The 18563-nt window shown below is 39.0% G+C and overlaps 2 protein-coding genes across 3 annotated transcripts; one reads left to right on the top strand and one right to left on the bottom strand.

Moving 5' to 3' along the window:
• Positions 1-1197: 1197 nt before the first annotated feature.
• On the bottom strand, positions 1198-9000 carry SPRTN (SprT-like N-terminal domain). Of its 2 annotated transcripts, XM_034428351.3 has the most exons (6): positions 8618-8856; positions 7544-7643; positions 6423-6551; positions 4638-4896; positions 3074-3800; positions 1198-1732 (listed from the first exon to the last, which is right to left on the bottom strand). In XM_034428351.3, the coding sequence occupies exons 1-5, from the start codon at positions 8854-8856 to the stop codon at positions 3085-3087; spliced, it is 1443 nt and encodes a 480-aa protein (XP_034284242.1). In that variant the 3' UTR covers positions 1198-1732; positions 3074-3084. The 2 variants fall into 2 exon arrangements, with proteins under 2 accessions (XP_034284242.1, XP_034284241.1); XM_034428350.3 differs by lacking the exon at positions 1198-1732 and having other exon boundaries at positions 1748-3800; positions 8618-9000.
• EXOC8 (exocyst complex component 8) lies at positions 8953-14808 on the top strand. The gene is made up of 2 exons (XM_034428348.2): positions 8953-10765; positions 12141-14808. The coding sequence occupies exons 1-2, from the start codon at positions 9206-9208 to the stop codon at positions 12747-12749; spliced, it is 2169 nt and encodes a 722-aa protein (XP_034284239.2). The 5' UTR covers positions 8953-9205; the 3' UTR covers positions 12750-14808.
• The last annotated feature ends 3755 nt before the right edge of the window (positions 14809-18563 follow it).

The following is an 18563-nucleotide window of genomic DNA, read 5'->3' as shown; positions in this document are numbered from 1 at the left end:
AATGCAAATTAGAAAAACTACAGTATAAAAATGTAAACTAGCAGCCTTTTGGGCTGATATTTATTCATTGCTTGGCCACAAATTGCCTCTTAAATGTAAATAAAGTGGCATTCTCATTACGCAGTGTAGTAGATCTCTGGAGATTCTTCATAACAACTATGTCTACACAGTTGGTTACAATAAAAATGAATAAATTAGATCAGTTACTTGAGTAAGTTGGATTAGATCACTTAGGGGCTTGTTCTATGCTTGTTTTATATATTTTTGTTAGATTAACAATATAATTGAATTCAGATGGATACCATCTAGAACCAGTAATTATGTTCAAGGTGAATTACCCAAAAGGCATAGAATGTAATCTACAGCAGGGGTGTCAAACTCGCGGCCGGATGCACCAGGTGCTGGCCCCATCCCCGCCCGGTTTAGCAAAGGGGAAAAGTCCCAATATGTCACGTGATGCTGCCGTGACGACGCGAGTTTGACACCCCTGATCTGCAGCATAGATTACAATAGAACAATTATTTGCCTCACATGCCATGATACAAACTCCATCCTTATATATTTGTATCACACTAATACAAGCACGTAAGTTGTAGATTTTGCATCATGACACATGACCAACCCTTTAGTCCCTTCATGGATGCCTGTGATTAGAACCATGGCTTACTTCAGATTCTTTTTAAAAGTTGCTTCATATTCTATTTACCTCAATATTCTAATGCGAAGTTTTAAGTCATCCCTTTTTTGCACCTGGTGAATCTTTTTAACTTTTTTTTTTTTTTTTTTTTTTTGCTCCTTGATCTGTTGCCATAATCCAATCAGTTTTGAGGGCAAGTCTGTGCTTTTTGTATCTAAGTATACAATATGTCTGCTGTTAATACCCTAAAGATTTGTTTCTTTGTACCTATGGTAGCTTTGATGTATTATCTGAATCCAGCCAAAATGTAGTTTATTTAACAGAGCGTAATCCATGATGTGTGAACACAATTGTCAATTTGTTTTGGCAGATTTTCTGCTTGTTTTCCATATTTTTTTTGAATGGAAATGTCTTTTACAGTCTGTTTCACTACTCTGATTTGAGTAGTACCTTTCGAGTAACTGTGTATTTTAGTTGATCTTGTGGTTTTAAATTATTTCTATGCATCTTGGATAATTGGTTCTCGTGATTCTCCAAATTTCCTTTTATCTAGTTCCTTCCTCTCATTCTTGCAATATGATTGTGCTGACGTTTCCCAATCAAACAAATCTGCCAACATCATCGTGTATAAATATGTAACGTAACATAACCACAATAGAAGTATTTTATATTGCCTATTATTATTATATTGCCTATTATTATTACCCTATTATTTCAATGCATTCTCTGGATGCCTTTATTTATTTTTCCATCTCAAGATTGCTTTGTGCATTTTGAATCATTGTTTTGAGACTGGTTGTGTCATTATAGAGAAAGGTGTACACGTAAGCGAAGCAACAATTGCTCATCGATCACTTATCTATCATTCCAGGCTGTTGACAATGAACAACCACCAGCAGGCTGGTAGAATCTCTGATGAGCAAGAAACTGAAAGAAGCCGCTGCTGTTCCTTTCATAGCACTGGTCTATTGTAGGTTTTCCGGTCAACAGTAAAATACTAGCCTGAATAGATGTTTGCCTGCTTATATGAACATTGCTGTTCAAAACAAAAGCTAGTACAGGAGCATCACATCAGATCGTCAAAACCCAACTGACCTATAAAGACACAAGTTACATATTAAATTTTATTTTAAAAGCAGATTATGAAATTCATGATTTATTTTTGGAAAAGAGTTCTGTTCAGATACTATTTCAGAAAAGCTATTTTTAATTGTACAAATGGCTGACAACTTGTGCTGTGTGCAAGAATATATTTCCATCTCAGAGGAAATAGGTTTCAAAAGTTATTAATAAATAGTAGGCATACATCACACTAATAGGCACTTTATAAATGAAATAGTAGTATAACATAACCTTTCCTATGTGTTTATGATTTAGAAAAACATCTACCTGATCAAAAATCAGTCTAACCCTTCTGAACTCAACAGAAAAAAGCTTTGAAAATCCAGCCAAAATCTATAAATTGGGTGATAAAAAGAAGACATCATAATTTTAAAGCAAACACTTGGTGAGCCATTTCTTTAGGTGCAAACAGAAAAGTAGCCCGTATTCTTTACTGTATGACATCAGCTTTCAAGTTCAGGGGAAAACAAACTCATGTCTATCTCTTACACCAGAGTACCCCAACCTTTCCAGGTTGGTGGCTCAGAATGGGGGGAGGGGGGAAGGGGGATGATTTTGTGGGAGGGGCAAGCTCATGCACCATGTGTGTGCATAGCGCCCGTGACGTTTGTGGCAACACTCGTGTGAGTGGTTAAGATTGATTATATCTTTTTTGATCAGGTAGATGCTTTTCTAAATCATAAACAAATGCCCATGACAACACTTGTGCAAGTGGGGCCACAAGCACCCACATTGATGCTCACATGACAGGCCGGGAGTGCCAAGGCTTGCGCAACTGGGGGCTCGTACAAGGCTCGTGTGAGTAGGACCGTGTGCAGGTGCGCGGCCCAGTGGCGATTAGCTCGCGGCCTGGTATGGACCACAGGTTGGGGACCCGTCTTACATAACAAATGCACATATTCATGGACCACAGGTTGGGGACCCGTCTTACATAATAAATGCACATATTCGAACTATATTCCCCCATTTAGCATTTAAAGTTGTAACCAAACAAAAATGTAATAGCAAATTATTTTTCTAAAATAATTAATGCCTGTACTATAACTCTTCCGGTTTCTTACCTTACACATAAACTTTTGTTAAATATCAGATCAAATCATTATAGAACTGTCTCTTAGAAACACACTTTTCTCAAGGCTACGTTGTATTCAGTGTTAACTGTTATTAGCATATAGGTACTGAGAAAAAACTTTCAATGTCAGGAAAGTTTCATACACAAAATCAAATATAATTTTTTCTGCATAAAACAGAGAAAGTGCATCAATACATACAAACACAGAAACCTTGAGCAAAGCAGTTTTATATTAAACTCACATTAAAAGATTTCAGAGGCAGAGGTCTAAGTGTTCATTGATTTTGGTTTCCAAAACTTCAGATTGACAGACAGGGCAACATACATTTCTATTCTGGTCACTAGTGGATGTTTCTGAGATTGCTGATTTAGCTCTACTGTTCACAGAAGAACTAGTCTCCTTGAGTTCTCCTTTCTTTAAAAAATAGTTGACAAACGTAACTGAATCTTCCATTCTGGCTCGTTTTGCTGGGCCACCATTCTGGCTGTTGCTGTTTCTCTGAGATGGTGACTGGGATCTTGGAGTCATTGTAGCTGATATAGAAATTGTGTTTTCTGGAGTCCCTTTGTGAGGTATATCTCTTAGAGCCTTTGTAGAACTTGATTCTGACCTTTTTTCACCCAAAGAAATATTTTTAACTGGTGAGCCATTAACATTAGTATAAACCTTACGATTAGCAACTGAAAATCTAGGAAATGTGATACTAGCAGAGCTATTTTCAGGACCGCTTGGAGAAAACGGAGAGGAAACAGTTGTGCAGCAAACATTTTGCTCAAATTTGATTTCATTTTTAGGATTTGACCTAGATGAACCAGCAGGTGAATGATATTGTGACTGGACCAGTTCTCTGCTCTTAGTGCTTGGACTTACAGCTCCTTCTAATGATGATTCACTTCTTTTTCCTCCAAGGATATATCCTTTCCCACTAAAAGGTATTATGCTCTGTATGCTGCTTCCATGAGCTTTTCCTGAAATTACACCAGAAGTTCTTTTAGGTCAAATAACTATCAGCTACTACAAATGCTTTTTACTCAATATATTTACATGTACTGAGGAACGCCCATTGCAAAATGAACTTAGTGGATTTATTTGTCAGTAGGGAGAAAAAACACAGAGCTTGAAATGTTTCCAGAATATTTTGATGTATCAGTCATCAAATTGCATTTGTAGAGTGAGAATTCTGCAAAACCAATATGGAATATGAGCACAACGGGCTAAATTTTAATTTATGTGGAATTTATTGTTTTCTATTTCTATTTTTATTTTAGAGAACCATTCTGATATAGTGGTTAAGTTACAAGGCTAGAAATTATGAATCCCACCTTAGCCATGAAGCCAGCTGGGTGACTTTAGGCCTAGTTCTCTCTCAGACCTAGGAAGAAAACAATGGCAAAACATTTCTGAAAATAATGCCAAGAAAACTGCAAGGACTTGTTCAGGCAGTTGCCAGGAATCAAGATTGATTTTAAGGTTTACTTGCACACAAAATTCACTATAAACCTATTTAAGGATTCTGGGCTGGGAAACCTTTTTACTAGTGGAGTTGAGGAATTGAGAAAGTCTCGTATGGAAAACTTCATTCTATTCCAATTGCTTTTAGGATCCAAATCACTAGTTCGAGTTAATCTCAAATCACCCTCGTCTAGAAAATCAATATTCAGTGCTTTTATACCGAACACAATTATATATACTTGAAAATATGAATCAGCACTATTGAGAAAAAATCAAGTAGCTTTCTAATTAATCTTTTCATTTAACCTTACAGAATTTAGTTACATAGTTGGTGAATAACAAAAAGTACATACGTGAACCATCATCTAGGATTTTTGCTTGATCATCTTTCTTCTTGCATTTCTTGGAGCTCTTGTCAGGCTCTCTGACCTTGGTATATGTTCCCCCACAGCTCTTTTGGTGCTCTGCCCACCAATAGTCATTGGCAGATGGCGCCCTATTCATTACACGTTTTACATAGCCATAATAAGGCTTCCTATTTCGACATGGCCCATTACAACGCCACCAGTGCTGACGATAGAAATCCACCTCATCGTGAAATTCATGATAGATCTGAAATTAATCCAAAGAGGGAAAAAGTGTACAGTACAACTTTCATTTTCATGCTATATAAATACATACACATCTATCATGCTACTATATTCCCTTTCAGGGTAAGCAGTGATAATTCAGACTGCAGAAAAGGAATGAGAAACAGTAAATCAAACAAATTAAAGATATAAGAGGGTCTGAATACTCCATCCAATCTTCCACTTTCTCTATGTGTACTCACTCTTCCTTCATATATTTGTTTTCCAAACTGATTAACATGCATTTTTTACGTAAGAAAACTATTTCAATATACTTCTTTTGTACTACTGATGCAATGTTCAGTCTGTATAAATTAATCACCCATTCATTCTTGACCTTAATCTATTGTCCAGAAGACTAATTTTCCCACTCTCACTACTTTCTGTGTTTCTCCTGTATACCCAAATCCTTACTTTCACATGGCTAACATGGGCAAAAGCACATTCTTAAATACAGCTATTTTTCGCTTCTTCAACATTCATTCCTTTTTACAGAATACATGTGTTTCTACAGACATTTGCATGTATTACATGTCTATCCATTTCCAGTAAACATTTATGAAGGTACACATTCTTCTACTTGCTCTAGTTTTTCAGCATTTATATAAAGTATAACTAGCAACTATTTCAACCATTTCACCTGTCCATCAAAGATGTCTTCATCTTTGATTTTCAGCTCTACACCCTTGCTGCCACATACAATCTGTTTAACATTAACATATGTCATTCAAGTTCTCATACAATAAAGATATCATTCCCATGCTACCTTCATATGACCAACCAAAAACTAACTTTCCTTTTATATATGGAATAATAATCATATTCTTCCAATTGTTAGGCAGAATCAGTTTTCACACTTATTTGAAACAACTTACATAATCAATCAATTAACCAAGCTACATTTAGAGATTATTTCCAATTACTCCACCTATATATGTTATGTTACCATTTTTTTTAACTTTCACCTTTTTTCTCTTGGGCACTAATTCAAAGGGGAAAAAAATCAACTGTAAATTTTCATTTTATGTAATTTATAGCATTTGTTTCAATTTATCTCTTCAGCATGTTACTATTATATCCAGACTTTTCACACTTTTTTCACACTGTAATAGCATATTGCTATTATACCCAACAAATATGTGAAATATTTTACATTCATTCTGAGAGATTTATTCATCTTCTAACACTTTTTTATATAAGCTTCATGCTTTTTTTCTCTACAGTTCTATTTTCACTCTTTTCTTCTTTTTAGATACACTCAGATTGATCTGTAGTAACTCAAAGCATATTTTATGATCATTATAGGTTAGTGTTTTCACTTCGATGAGTTGCCCTCAATCAAAAGATGAAACTGTATCTGCTAATAATAGAACTCTGAGGATTGGCTGAAAATATCAACTCTGCTAGAGTATACCATCCCATCATGAACTGCTTGCCATCTCATCATGCAGTCTCTTATTCTGTGCTTGAAGAATGAAAATGAGTCTATATATCACAAAAAGCCTTTACCGTAATATTGGCTCCTGTTAAGCGATTTATCCGGTGCATATGTTTGCAGAACTCTGGACCGTGGGACTCGCGATCCTTGTCATTATTAGTAACAAACAACAGGGCATGAATCATTTCATGCAGGAGAGTCTGAAATTAATAAGATTACTTAAGTATCCATTTTCTAACAAAAGACAATTACATATCCATATTTTGGAAAGAAATTTAGCAATTTTGGTTTATCTCCCATATGGCAAGAAAAATATGAACTGAATTTTGAAATGTGGTGCTTACAATTCAGGTTTGTACAAATGTACTTGATTTACAATGAGAATTCATAAAACTGTTGTTAGTTTGCATTTATTCCACAGCTATGTAAATCCGTCTGCATGTACCAAGCAAATAGATCTGTTGAACTTGTTTTGTCCCATTAATGAGCTAAGCCAAAGAAGTTAAGAAAGGTAGTTTGCTTCTCTCTCACAAAACAATCATGGAGAACGGCTCTCATGAAAACCAAGACAGATGTCTTAGCTAACTGGCCATGGATCAGAGTGTCTCTATCCTCATAATAACAGAATTTCATATCTCCTTGTTTGGAATCCAATAACTAAGAGAAGCCCTTGGCCAAAATAACTATTATGCTATAATGAGGAAGAAAAAGTCTCTAAGAAGTAGACATTGGATTTATGTTTTCAATATATGACATTTTCCCTCCCATTATATAAGAAAGTAAAATATTGTTATAGATCAGAAATAAGGCTCATACTGCTACACTGGAGTTCCCTGGTATTTTTACAATACAGGACTCATTATTTCTTCTATCTTTGTAGAATTAAAACATTGTCTTTAAAGCAAGAGAGAGCTAATTCCTAGGAAAAAGTACTTTATTACATGTATATAGTACTGAACTGCTGCATTTAGAGCACTAAGGCATCAATCAAAGTGCTCTATTCATAGAAAAGATCTGCCTATTCATATGATTACTTGCTACATTTAGATCTCTTACTATTATCCTTATATTACTAAGCATATTTCAGGATCTGATTTGTTACTGACAAAATATATTCCACAGTTTATATATGCATTCAACCACGTTAGGCTGCAAAAAATTTGTAGAAAGAATTCCATCTTTCTACAAATACCTCCACGAGATCCTTCCTTGGCCGTAATTTTAAAAGTGGTTCACTTAGTCGGATGGAGCACATTCCACCATGACCTTCATAGCAGCAAACGCCAGCGGACCTAGAAGGCAAAGCAGAAGCTATCCATTTTTGTTTTCCAAGTGCAAAAATCTACCAAAGTAGAATGTGACTGAAACAGTTATCCACTGTGATCTACTAGTTTTCTACGGAAGTAAGAGGACAATTTTTCCAGAAAGAGAAGCAGAGGAGTATTTAAAAACAGCCCACTTCTCAATCTGAATTAGCATAGTTCACACTGCTACCTCATCCTGCTGGTTTGTGGTAGCTCAAAATCCCAAGATTCAAGTACAAAAATTTTACAGCTATCATTGATCTTGACCAGTATATGTATCTGATTATGCCTGCCCTGCTTGGTTGTCAGGTAAAAAAAAAGTGCCTGCTTGCAATCTGGCAATTCAATCTTGGCTGACTAGGAAAGCCTACCACGGTGGCGCAGTGGTTAGAGTGCAGTACTGCAGGCTACTTCTGCTGACTGCCGTCTGCCTGCAATTGGGCTGTTCAAATCTCACCAGGCTCAAGGTTGACTCAGCCTTCCATCCTTCCGAGGTCGGTAAAAGGGGGGCAACTCTGTAAACCGCTTAGAGAGGGCTGTAAAAGCACTGTAAAGTGGTATATAAGTCTAAGTGCTATTGCTATTACCAGGATCAGCTGACAATCAGAACAAACATAAGCCATCAAACCGTCATCAGTCTACATTTTACAAAATTTTAATGGGTAGATGTGCCATGAGAGGCAATGGGAGCAGCTCTAAAGGCACCTTTCTTGACACCTGAGCCCGCAGAGCAGTCTTCCCCCCCCCCCAATATTCTCTATACCAGGGGTCTCCAATCTTGGCAACTTTAAGCCTGGAGGACTTCAACTCCCAGAATTCCCCAGCCAGCAAGCTTGCTCTATACTACCATTCCCAGGACTGCAAGCAGCAGGGAATTCTGGGAGCGGTAGTCCCACCATCCCTGAAGGGCGTCCGTTTAGGGATGCCTCTCTCCTCCCTCCCCGGCGCTTCCTTCGGCGTACAGGGTCATGCGCGGGCTCCATTTTACTTCCACCGCCGCCAGGCGCCCCCAGAAGAGAGTCTCGTTGAACTGCAGAAAGAGGCCTCGCACGTCGGGGTTGGGGTCCAGCAACTCCCAGGCATCGTCCATCAGCGAGAATGGCCGCGGAGGATCAGAGGGGATCGCCTGAACCCGCACCTCCTCGTCCTCCGCTTCCCATTCCTCTTGCAACTGCAGGGCCAGCAAAAAGTCCTCGTCCATCGTGCCTCCAAGAAGCGACACTCACAACTATCAACAGCCGCCATTCACCGGCCGGAAAGCAGCGTTGCAAAGCTGGCGCATGCGCAAAGCCCCATTCCTCGAGGTTGCAAAGCGCTTGCGCACCTCTCCCAAACATCCGGAGCTAGAGCCTTGCTCTACCTTTGTGGTCATGCGCGAAACGGAGAGCGACGTGTCGCCGTTTCGTGACGTTTTACGTTTCCCGCAGGCTCCTCTCTCTCTCTCTTTCTCTCTCTCTCTCTCCTGAAGATCTTCGGGAGCGGCTCTTTTTCCGGCGCAGACGCTCCTTCGTTTCCGCTCTTTTTGGGTCTCTCGCTGCTCCGGCTCAGAGATGGCGGTGTCTCTCGGGGAGGTGGCGGCAGTCGGCGGCGCTAGCCGTTTGCGACGGCAACTGGAATCCGGGAGTTACGCGGCGGAGGAGTACGTGAAGCAACTGTCCCAGCAGTCGGACGGGGACCGGGACCTGCAAGAGCACCGGCAGCGCATTCAGGCGCTGAGCGAGGAGACGGCGCAGAGCCTCAAGCGCAACGTCTACCAGAACTACCGGCAGTTCATCGAGACGGCCCGCGAGATCAGCTACCTGGAGAGCGAGATGTACCAGCTCAGCCACATCCTCACCGAGCAGAAGGGCATCATGGAGACCGTCACCCAGGCCCTCTTGCTGCAGGCCAATGTCGGCGAGAGGGAAGACCCGGCGGTCGCGGGAGCCCGGCGAGCTGCAGCTGCCGCCACCGACCCTTTCCTGCCTCTCTCCGGCAAGGACGCCTCGGCCAACGAGGAAGGCCGGCAGCGGACTCTCACCACCCTCTTGGAGAAAGTGGAGGGCTGCCGGGATCTGCTCCCGGAGAGCCCTGGCAAGTACCTAGTGTACAACGGGGACCTTGTGGAGTACGATGCTGACCACATGGTGCAGATCCAGAAAGTCCACGCTTTCCTTATGAACGACTGCCTGCTGGTGGCAGCCTGGCTGCCCAACCGGCGGGGCATGTACCGTTACGATGCCCTCTACCCGCTCGATGGGTTGGCGGTGGTTAACGTCAAGGACAACCCCCCCATGAAGGATATGTTCAAGCTGCTGATGTTCCCCGAGAGTCGCATCTTCCAAGCTGAGAATGCCAAGATCAAGAAAGAGTGGTTGGAAGTGCTGGAGGAGGCAAAAAGAAACCGAGTTCTCAGCGAGAAACGGAGGCTGGAGCAGGAGGTCCCAACGCGGGCTCTCTCAATGCCTGCTGAGACTACTAATCCGTTTGAAGTAGACGAGGAGGAAGAGGAGGTGGAGGAGGAAGAGAAGGCAACGCCGGAAGAAGAAATGGTGGATCTGTCTTTAGAATGGATTCAGGAGCTGCCAGAAGACTTGGATGTCTGCATTGCTCAGAGAGACTTTGAAGGGGCGGTTGATTTGTTAGATAAGCTGAAGGAATATCTGAGTGACAAACCTGTGACCCAGATGGTTAGAGAGTTGCGAGCTAAGGTGGATGAAAGAGTCCGACAGCTCACTGAGGTCCTTGTGTTTGAATTGTCTCCGGATAGGTCTCTCCGAGGAGGACCCAGAGCTACCCGGCGAGCTGTTTCTCAGCTCATTCGCTTGGGCCAGTCAACTAAGGCATGTGAACTTTTCTTGAAAAATAGGGAAGCTGCTGTTCACACAGCCATCCGACAGTTGCGCATTGAGGGCGCCACGTTGCTGTATATTCACAAACTTTGTCACGTCTTCTTTACCAGCCTGTTAGAGACTGCAAGAGAGTTTGAGACAGACTTTGCTGGAAACAGTGGGTGTTACTCAGCTTTTGTGGTCTGGGCCCGGTCTACCATGCGGATGTTTGTAGATGCATTTAGCAAACAGGTGTTTGATAGCAAGGAGAGTTTATCTACTGCGGCCGAGTGTGTAAAGGTAAGTAAAGGGAGAATGGAGTAAAAATCTGAAAAAAGTCTCTCAGTGCATCCCTATGGGAGAAGTATTTGGGCAGTGTTTTGGAATGTAGTGGCTGCTCAGTTCTAAATCCTTCTCCCATCTTGTCATATCAAAGGCATGGAATTTATGCTGGGGCCTCCTAATGCAGATACACACATAAATGTAACACCGGAGAACAGAAATGCACATACAGCATCTTGTTTGTTACACAAAACAAAATGCCTGTGACCAATTGGTAAAAAGTCTGGAAGACAGCAACATTTTCATTTCCAGTTCTGCTAGCGGTAAACAGACTCGCCCTCTCATATTTGGAAAATACAGGCTAGTCATATGCACTGCCTCTGCAGTGCAGCTGGATCTTAACCACAGATCCTGTCTTACCTGAAAAAGCACACTTTTCTTTGTAGAACAAAGGATGAGCCTCTGTATAATCTATTGTTGCTCTTGTCCAAAACAAGATAAAAGCACATACCATCTGCTCCCAGTTTTTATTTATCTCTTTATCGCTGAAAAGACTGAAATGGAATACAGACTCTTTTCTGTTAACCTGAATGGTGGGAGTAATAGAAATGAAACTTGTCTTTTATCCAGTTTTATTTCATATTAGCATTAACATTGGGGATATTTAAATTACTGGAAAATACATTTCTTTTAAATGTATGAAATAAGTTTCAGTTATATGTTTTAAATTAAGATGGTTACTGCAAACTTGTTATTTTTACTTAAATTTTAGCATAAGTAGTATTACATGGATTAGATCTGAACTGTCTTTAACATTAGGTGGGACAATAAAAGCCAAGAATGGGGCTTAAACTGTTTATAGATTCCATTCTTCCTCTGTCACGTGTTAAATAAGAAACTTAAGTTTGTCAGAAATAATGCATCTTGAGGTGGAAGCTCCAATTATGAGGCAATGTCTAGTCATATTTATTGAGTGGCACAAAGCCTCTTTTGAGCTTTATACAAACTTTGAGGTATTTGTGTCCTATATTGAGTAAAGCCCTGGAAGAAGAGAATTGCCTTCTGAATTCAAATTATATTTGGTGTTCATAATTTTCCTTCCATCATCCCCTTCATCTTTCTGCCTATTATGTATGTAATAGGTATTAACATCCCTCATTGACTTTTGGCAACAAAGTCTTCCAAGAAATGTGGCTGTCAGCTGATTAAAATGTTGCCCAGCCCTGGATTAGACAATTATCTATTAATGATTCTGTAATACTATGCAGAGATTTGGTTTAAAACTATGTTTCAGTGTTCTCTAATGTTTCCAATAGGAAGATTATTTTAACATCTCTGTGTTGTGCAACATCTTTAGATTTAATTAAATTAATAACGTCATTTGTTGTTGAAGGTGGCAAAGGAACATTGTAAGCAACTTGGCGATATTGGTCTGGATTTGACCTTCATTATTCATGCCCTACTAGTAAAGGATATCAAAGGGGCTCTGCAGAGCTACAAAGACATCATAATTGAGGCCACAAAACATCGCAACTCTGAAGAGATGTGGAGGAGAATGAACCTGATGACCCCTGAAGCCTTAGGAAAGCTTAGAGAGGAAATGAGGAGCTGTGGTGTGACCAATTTTGACCAGTACACTGGAGATGACTGCTGGGTGAATCTTAGCTACACTGTTGTGGCTTTCACGAAACAGACCATGGCTTTCTTGGAGGATGCTCTCAAGTTGTATTTCCCTGAGCTACATATGGTTCTGCTAGAAAGTCTGATGGAGATAATCCTTGTGGCCATCCAACATGTTGATTACAGTTTACGGTGTGAACAAGATCCCGAGAAGAAAGCATTCATCAGGCAAAATGCATCTTTCCTTTATGAAACTGTCCTTCCTGTTGTGGAAAAAAGATTTGAGGAAGGTGTTGGAAAGCCTGCTAAGCAGTTGCAGGATCTGAGGAATGTTTCCCGACTAATGCGTATTAATCCTGAAAGTACTACCTCAGTGGTGTGAAATGTAATGCCTCAGTAGTTTTCATATAGAGATTGTATATACTTGTGTACATACATAAAGATATGTATGTACATAGATACATACATAAACTCCTGATGATTATCAAATACGGCAAAGCTCTCATTAGTTAATTATGTTCTGCAAATACAAGAGACAGCAAGTAAAAAAGGAAAAGAAAGCAAATACTGTAGTTAGAAAGCTCAAGTAACATCTTTTTTTGAAGGTCTGAAAGTGACTGTTTAGATTTCAAAACATACGACAACATCTGTTTATGTTAATAATGTTATTTAAATGTATGTAATTAGGTGCTCCAGAAAAAAAATTCTGACCTTTTTAGGAGTGTAAATTATGAGATGTGTCTATTGATTTCTCCATATTAGGTAGGGGTGTACATGAAATAGGAAAAATGTTTTAAACAATCTGCTGTATTCCCAATGTCCTATTGAGCTGTTTGAGCAGAATCCAAACCCAGAATGCTTTGGTTATTCTGGATTTCAGATGGAACAAAATCCAAGTGGGCCAAATAGGGTTGGATAGCATGTATTACTCCTCTTTCCCTTCTTCTCCCTCAATGCTTGCCAGTAAACCATATCTCATTATATTGGGTGCAGCCAAGGGAGGAAAGGAAAGAGGGGAGACCTGTGCCACCCCTTTCTCCAGTGCTTTTCCTTTAAGCCACATCCAGTGTTCTAGTAGGGCATATACCAGTGGTCCTTGCCTCCATTTTCCAGGTGCCTTCCCTCTCCTTTGCCATTGTTGGCATTCCACAGTGACATGTAGCACTGCCTTGCCTTTCTCACTGATTGGCCCAGGATTTGCCTTCCTTTCAGGTGCCAGGGTTCCTGTCATGTGTCCTCCCCACCCCACCCCACCCCAATCATTTCTGCCTGAAACAAAACAACTCCTTTGCTATTCACAGTCCATCATGCCAAAACATGCATATCAGTTTGGGCATTGGCCTTCTAAAGCTGGCTATATCCTGCATGAAACGTTTTATGTATCTTTAGTATCAGACAATTTTCCTTTGTTTCTAAAGTAGCAGAAATTGTGTAGGAAACAAAGCAGTCTTGCATGAATCCCTCTCGGATGATGAGGAAATGCTACAAAAAGTCAATAGTTCAGTTCAAAAAGATCCAGCTTAAAAATTCTTTGAAAACTATCATTCAGCATGGGATCTGCACTCTTAATGGTAGCATTTCTATTGCACACATATTTTTGGCAATAATAAATGCTACTTTAAGTATAAAATTTGCTTTTTGATTTTCAGCAGGTGAAACATGAATAATTTCAAATAATATAATAGTTGTCTCAAAAAGGTAAGCGTGGCATTATTTGTGAATTTTGCTACAGCTTCCTAATTTCACTGAAGCCAAATCTACTTTAAAAAATGAAACTCTTCTTAGAAATGGAAAGTGCTATAACTAACTAAAGAACAAATTGTGCTTGATCTAGTTTTCATGTACCCATCTACACATATCCTTTCAATTGCAAACAGTGATGTTAATTTGAGAGAAGATACATAATTTATTCAGTTCATTATGTCCTTATGTGGTCATCACTGATCCACTGAGCAGTGAAAACTGGAAAGAAATGGAGAACAATTTTACAATGTTAATAAATCTGATTCCCTGAAAATTCCATGATATGAAAAATCACCCACATACAACTAAGTAGTGAAGGATGAATTATTTAAAGCACTGCAAGAAGAAATTGGATGGAGGTTTACCTGAGTTAAAAAAGTAAAAATTTACCCAGGCAATATTCAAGGTGTAAAACTGTAGTAGTTTTTTCCATAGTTTCGCCCACAGTAATTATGTATTAATATGGGTAGAGGGTTAGATTTGTTTCTCTTTTTTGAGAATAAATACGCTGTACAAGGTAAATGCCTATTGAAGGAATCCCTATCAAAAATATACTGGTGTAGTATAATTATCTAATGAGTACTAAGCCAGAATTAACTCCAGGGAAGTGCTCCAATTTGTTGGAAAAAACAACATTATGTTCAGTAGAATGTAAAATGAAATGCTACATTGAAAATATTAAAGACTTGCTACTACTATGTTGTGGCCTTTAAAATTGTGTAATGGAGATTGGGTGAATTGACTTTGCCATTTAAACAAATACTCCAGAAAAAAGAGGCAAGGTTATTCTTACCTCGCATTTCAGTAAAGTTTGAGTCAAACTACGAATGTGGGACTGTCATACATGTTCTGTTTTAGCTGATGGTCATGGAAAAACATTTCTTAACAGAATATCTGCATCTTCTTTTTCCAGAGGAATGTGGGTATAAAAACGCTTTGAGCATAACCAATCTAATATGCACTGGAGGTATATATAGGCCTGTATTTCAAAGGACACAATTAAATTCTGCCACTTTATTTGCTACGAGAAAAGAAAAGCCCTAATGCTGAGGGTTATACCAGTTTCATGCCTCTTGTATAGATAAGAAGACATTGTTTCTCTGGACTGTGCTTATAAGCAGCCTCAGCAGACCAAAGAAGCTACAATTTAATTTGAGAGAAGTTTTTAGGGCAGATATAAGTATCTGAACAATACTAAATAGTTGAAATTTAGGAATTTATTCTATTTATGACATGCCCTTAAATTGCATGCAGACCTAATGAAAGGCAACACTGCCCAATGTCCGGGTTTTTTTTTATTTAATACAAACAAGTAAGTTGGCATTCTTAGCACCCCTTCTATTTTTCCCCACAGTAACAACCCTGTTAAGTAAGCTGGGCTGAGACAGATTGATCCAAGGTCACCTAAGAAACTTCTCTGGCATATAATAAGGCTGCTTTTATATTTAGTCACTCAAACTTGATCCGAAGGATGAAATTGAAGAGAGTTTTAAATACTGGCATTTGCTCTTTGTTAATCAAAGCCCAAAAGAAGCTTGCTAATGTTGCAAAGCACTAATTTTCAGTATCATTTTGTTTCCAAGTGTAAAAAAAAATTCAGGCTTAAGACATTTAGGGAAAAAATGGAGGTTGGCTGCCATCCATGTTTTATGTAAGGAACCATGATTATCCAACCACACAAAAAGGTAAAATTGATGGGTAGGGATCCTAAAGGCAGCAAGAGACAGCAACCTTATTAGCCTTTTTAAAAAAATAAGTAAATTTTGTAATTGTCCATTATGGCAGCTGTTTTGTGAAAGACCAACCTGCCATTTGGTGAAATGCCTGTAACATGCCCACAGAATCTCAATTCACAAATGATAGGAGAGACCCTTTTTAAAGGCAGCTTTATGAAAGGAATAGATGCCTTTATGGAGAGAAAGCTTATCCATTGCTATTAGCCAGGATGGTGGGCTGGAGAGGAGACTTGATGCTGTGGATCTTGGATTGATGTACGGGAAGCATTCTTAATATGCATGAATTTGTGAGATGCAGGGATTATGAGTGCTGAATACGCATTATCACTGACACGGTGCAACCCAGATTATCCCAATGCTCAGCTGCTAATCAGATCAGGCACAAACCTTGTCAGATTCTATTAACTGTATGTTTTGCACTGAAGCCTGAAATGACACATTAAATGCTTAGGGATAGTGCTATATAACCTCCAGATGAATGAAATTAACTGTGTTCAATCATTTATACTGCATGTCCATCAGATACCTATTTATTTGATCATCATAACTGCTTAGGGAGACAATTAACTGGAAAATTATACATATTTATCTTATGCAGTATTTTGCTGTAGGGCACAGCTTTAATTCTAATAGTTTTGAAACTCTGAAATAATCGCTCTGAATATCACTTCAGAGACTGATTTTCAAAACATAATTTCTTCTCTAAACTTTATCCTCACATTCAACATACAAAAAAAAAACAGTTCTGTTGTTACCTATATATTGGTATCTCTGAGAATACGGGAGTATTCATTCTTGTTTGTTTCATAATCTGCTTCTAATTTGGCTCAGGATACTGTATCCTGGGAAATGTGTGGATATGTTGGCTAATATACAATTATATTCAGAAATGCTAGCACAAAACCACCATATTAGTGTACTTTTTTCACAAATTACAATTCAGGATATTTCCTTCATGGCAAACTTCAAAGTGTGATCAGATAACTTTTGTGGTTGGTTAGTTTTTAATTATTCCTGTGGTTGTATAATAAATTACAATACTGGATAAACCATTATATATTGTAATATGGATATTATGAAATGATCAAAATTAAGGCATTTTACCTTGCTATAATTAAAGTGTGATATTTGCAATTTAAAAAAAAACAGGAGAAGATAGGGAGCAATGCTTATTTTAAATTTTTTAGCATGTTAATTTAAGATAACTTCAGGTAACCTTTGGTTGCGTATGATCCAGTGGTGGGTTGCCCCCGGTTCGGACCGGTTCACAAGAACCGGTAGTAAAACCAGCAGGAGGCTCCGCCCACCAACCCAGACGTCATGATAGTTGATCTGTGCATGCGCAGAAGCTTCTTTGGTGCATGCGCAGAAATGTGCGCTCTCGATGCGAACTGGTAGTAAAGGTAAGTAGAACCCATCCCTGGTATGACCACATTTAGGGTTACCATGGAGATAATAGTAAATTGCATCAAGATATTTTGCATGTTTTCCTGGATTTTTTAGAAAAGTTTGGAGGCCTAGCAATATTCTCTATGCATGTTAAGTTTCCCTCATAATGGCAGAAAACCTTGTTGCCAATTTTCAGCAATCATGGTCAGACAAGGCTTCAAGTTACCCATCCTTGTTTTAAAAGAACATATATCTAGAATACTTAGATATCCACAGTTGCTCAGTATAGATTACTTATTGATCTACATAATTATATTGGTGATTAACAATAAAATAAATTATCAATAGCTACATGCAAGAAAACTAAGGCAGCCTGCCTCACATCAGATACTGCTGAACTAAACTCCCAGCAATCCTTTCTTGATTATAGTTCCTAGGAACTGTAAGGCAGCAACAACTAGCAACCTCTGATAATTATGCTCAGCCAGACACCCTTGAGTATCAGCTGTGGAGAATCTTGGCATGCACTGAGCTAGTCTGACTTTTCTCCCATCATCTTAAAGTTTCCAGGGTGGTTGTTTGGAAATCCCCAATCAGTCACCTGTGGTTTAAGACATTGGCTGCTTCATGCTGGGATAAAACATTGGTTAATCTCTGGCTTAGAGTGTTTTGCAAATTCAACCAGCATTACAGGTTACAGTTCAAGCAATTGGGTTAATTCATTAAACAATTATTCTCTTAACTATAGATTAGCATGTATGAACACTGGTCATTGGCAGTGGCTGAATCAAATACAGGCAATAGATGGATTTGGGCAGCAGGTGGCAGTCTTCTCCCACTAAAATAAAGCAGCCGAATAAGTAAAATGTGCCAAAAATTACAGTTTACAGTTTAAATCTAACTTGCAACGCAGAGGGCATCATGATAGCAGTCATTTTTATATATTAGAAATAGTATGATATTATTGTAACAGAGATAGCTATAATGATAATTTATCAGGTCAATTTTAATAAGACAAAACCTTCAATCTGTTACTGTCCAGAGAGAATTGGATAGAGAAAGGTGATGAAATGTAATTGATAATTAAATACTTCGATAAACTAAACCTTGAAAGTTATAGACAGTGGATATGTAAAATTTATGTCACTGAACCCTGGATAGTACCTAATCTCTCTACTTTAATGGTTCTGCAGCTGATGGATCCTTTCTGTCTAGGTTTTTGTTTTTTTGGTTTATTTGAAGGCCAGAATAATCAGTTTCTGATCGCTCTGGCCTCATACCCAGAAACACAGGACTTACACATGAAAGCACAAGCTATGAACTACGTA

Source organism: Pantherophis guttatus, chromosome 1 (assembly GCF_059756535.1).
Source record: "Pantherophis guttatus breed Tessera chromosome 1, ASM5975653v1, whole genome shotgun sequence".
In the NCBI taxonomy this organism is placed as follows: Eukaryota; Metazoa; Chordata; class Lepidosauria; order Squamata; family Colubridae; genus Pantherophis; species Pantherophis guttatus.
Note: the sequence above shows the minus strand (reverse complement) of the source record. Positions and strands in the feature narration are given on the sequence as shown.

Excerpts from the sequence above, each read along its gene's own strand:
- SPRTN (XM_034428350.3), bottom strand. The coding sequence starts at position 8,856 with ATGGACGAGGACTTTTTGCTGGCCCTGCAGTTGCAAGAGGAATGGGAA. Across the intron at positions 6,552-7,543 it reads CAAGGAAGGATCTCGTGGAG|ACTCTCCTGCATGAAATGAT; the intron begins GTATTTGTAGAA and ends TATTAATTTCAG. Across the intron at positions 3,801-4,637 it reads AATCCTAGATGATGGTTCAC|GAAAAGCTCATGGAAGCAGC; the intron begins GTATGTACTTTT and ends GTGTAATTTCAG.
- EXOC8 (XM_034428348.2), top strand. The coding sequence starts at position 9,206 with ATGGCGGTGTCTCTCGGGGAGGTGGCGGCAGTCGGCGGCGCTAGCCGT. Across the intron at positions 10,766-12,140 it reads CTGCGGCCGAGTGTGTAAAG|GTGGCAAAGGAACATTGTAA; the intron begins GTAAGTAAAGGG and ends TTGTTGTTGAAG.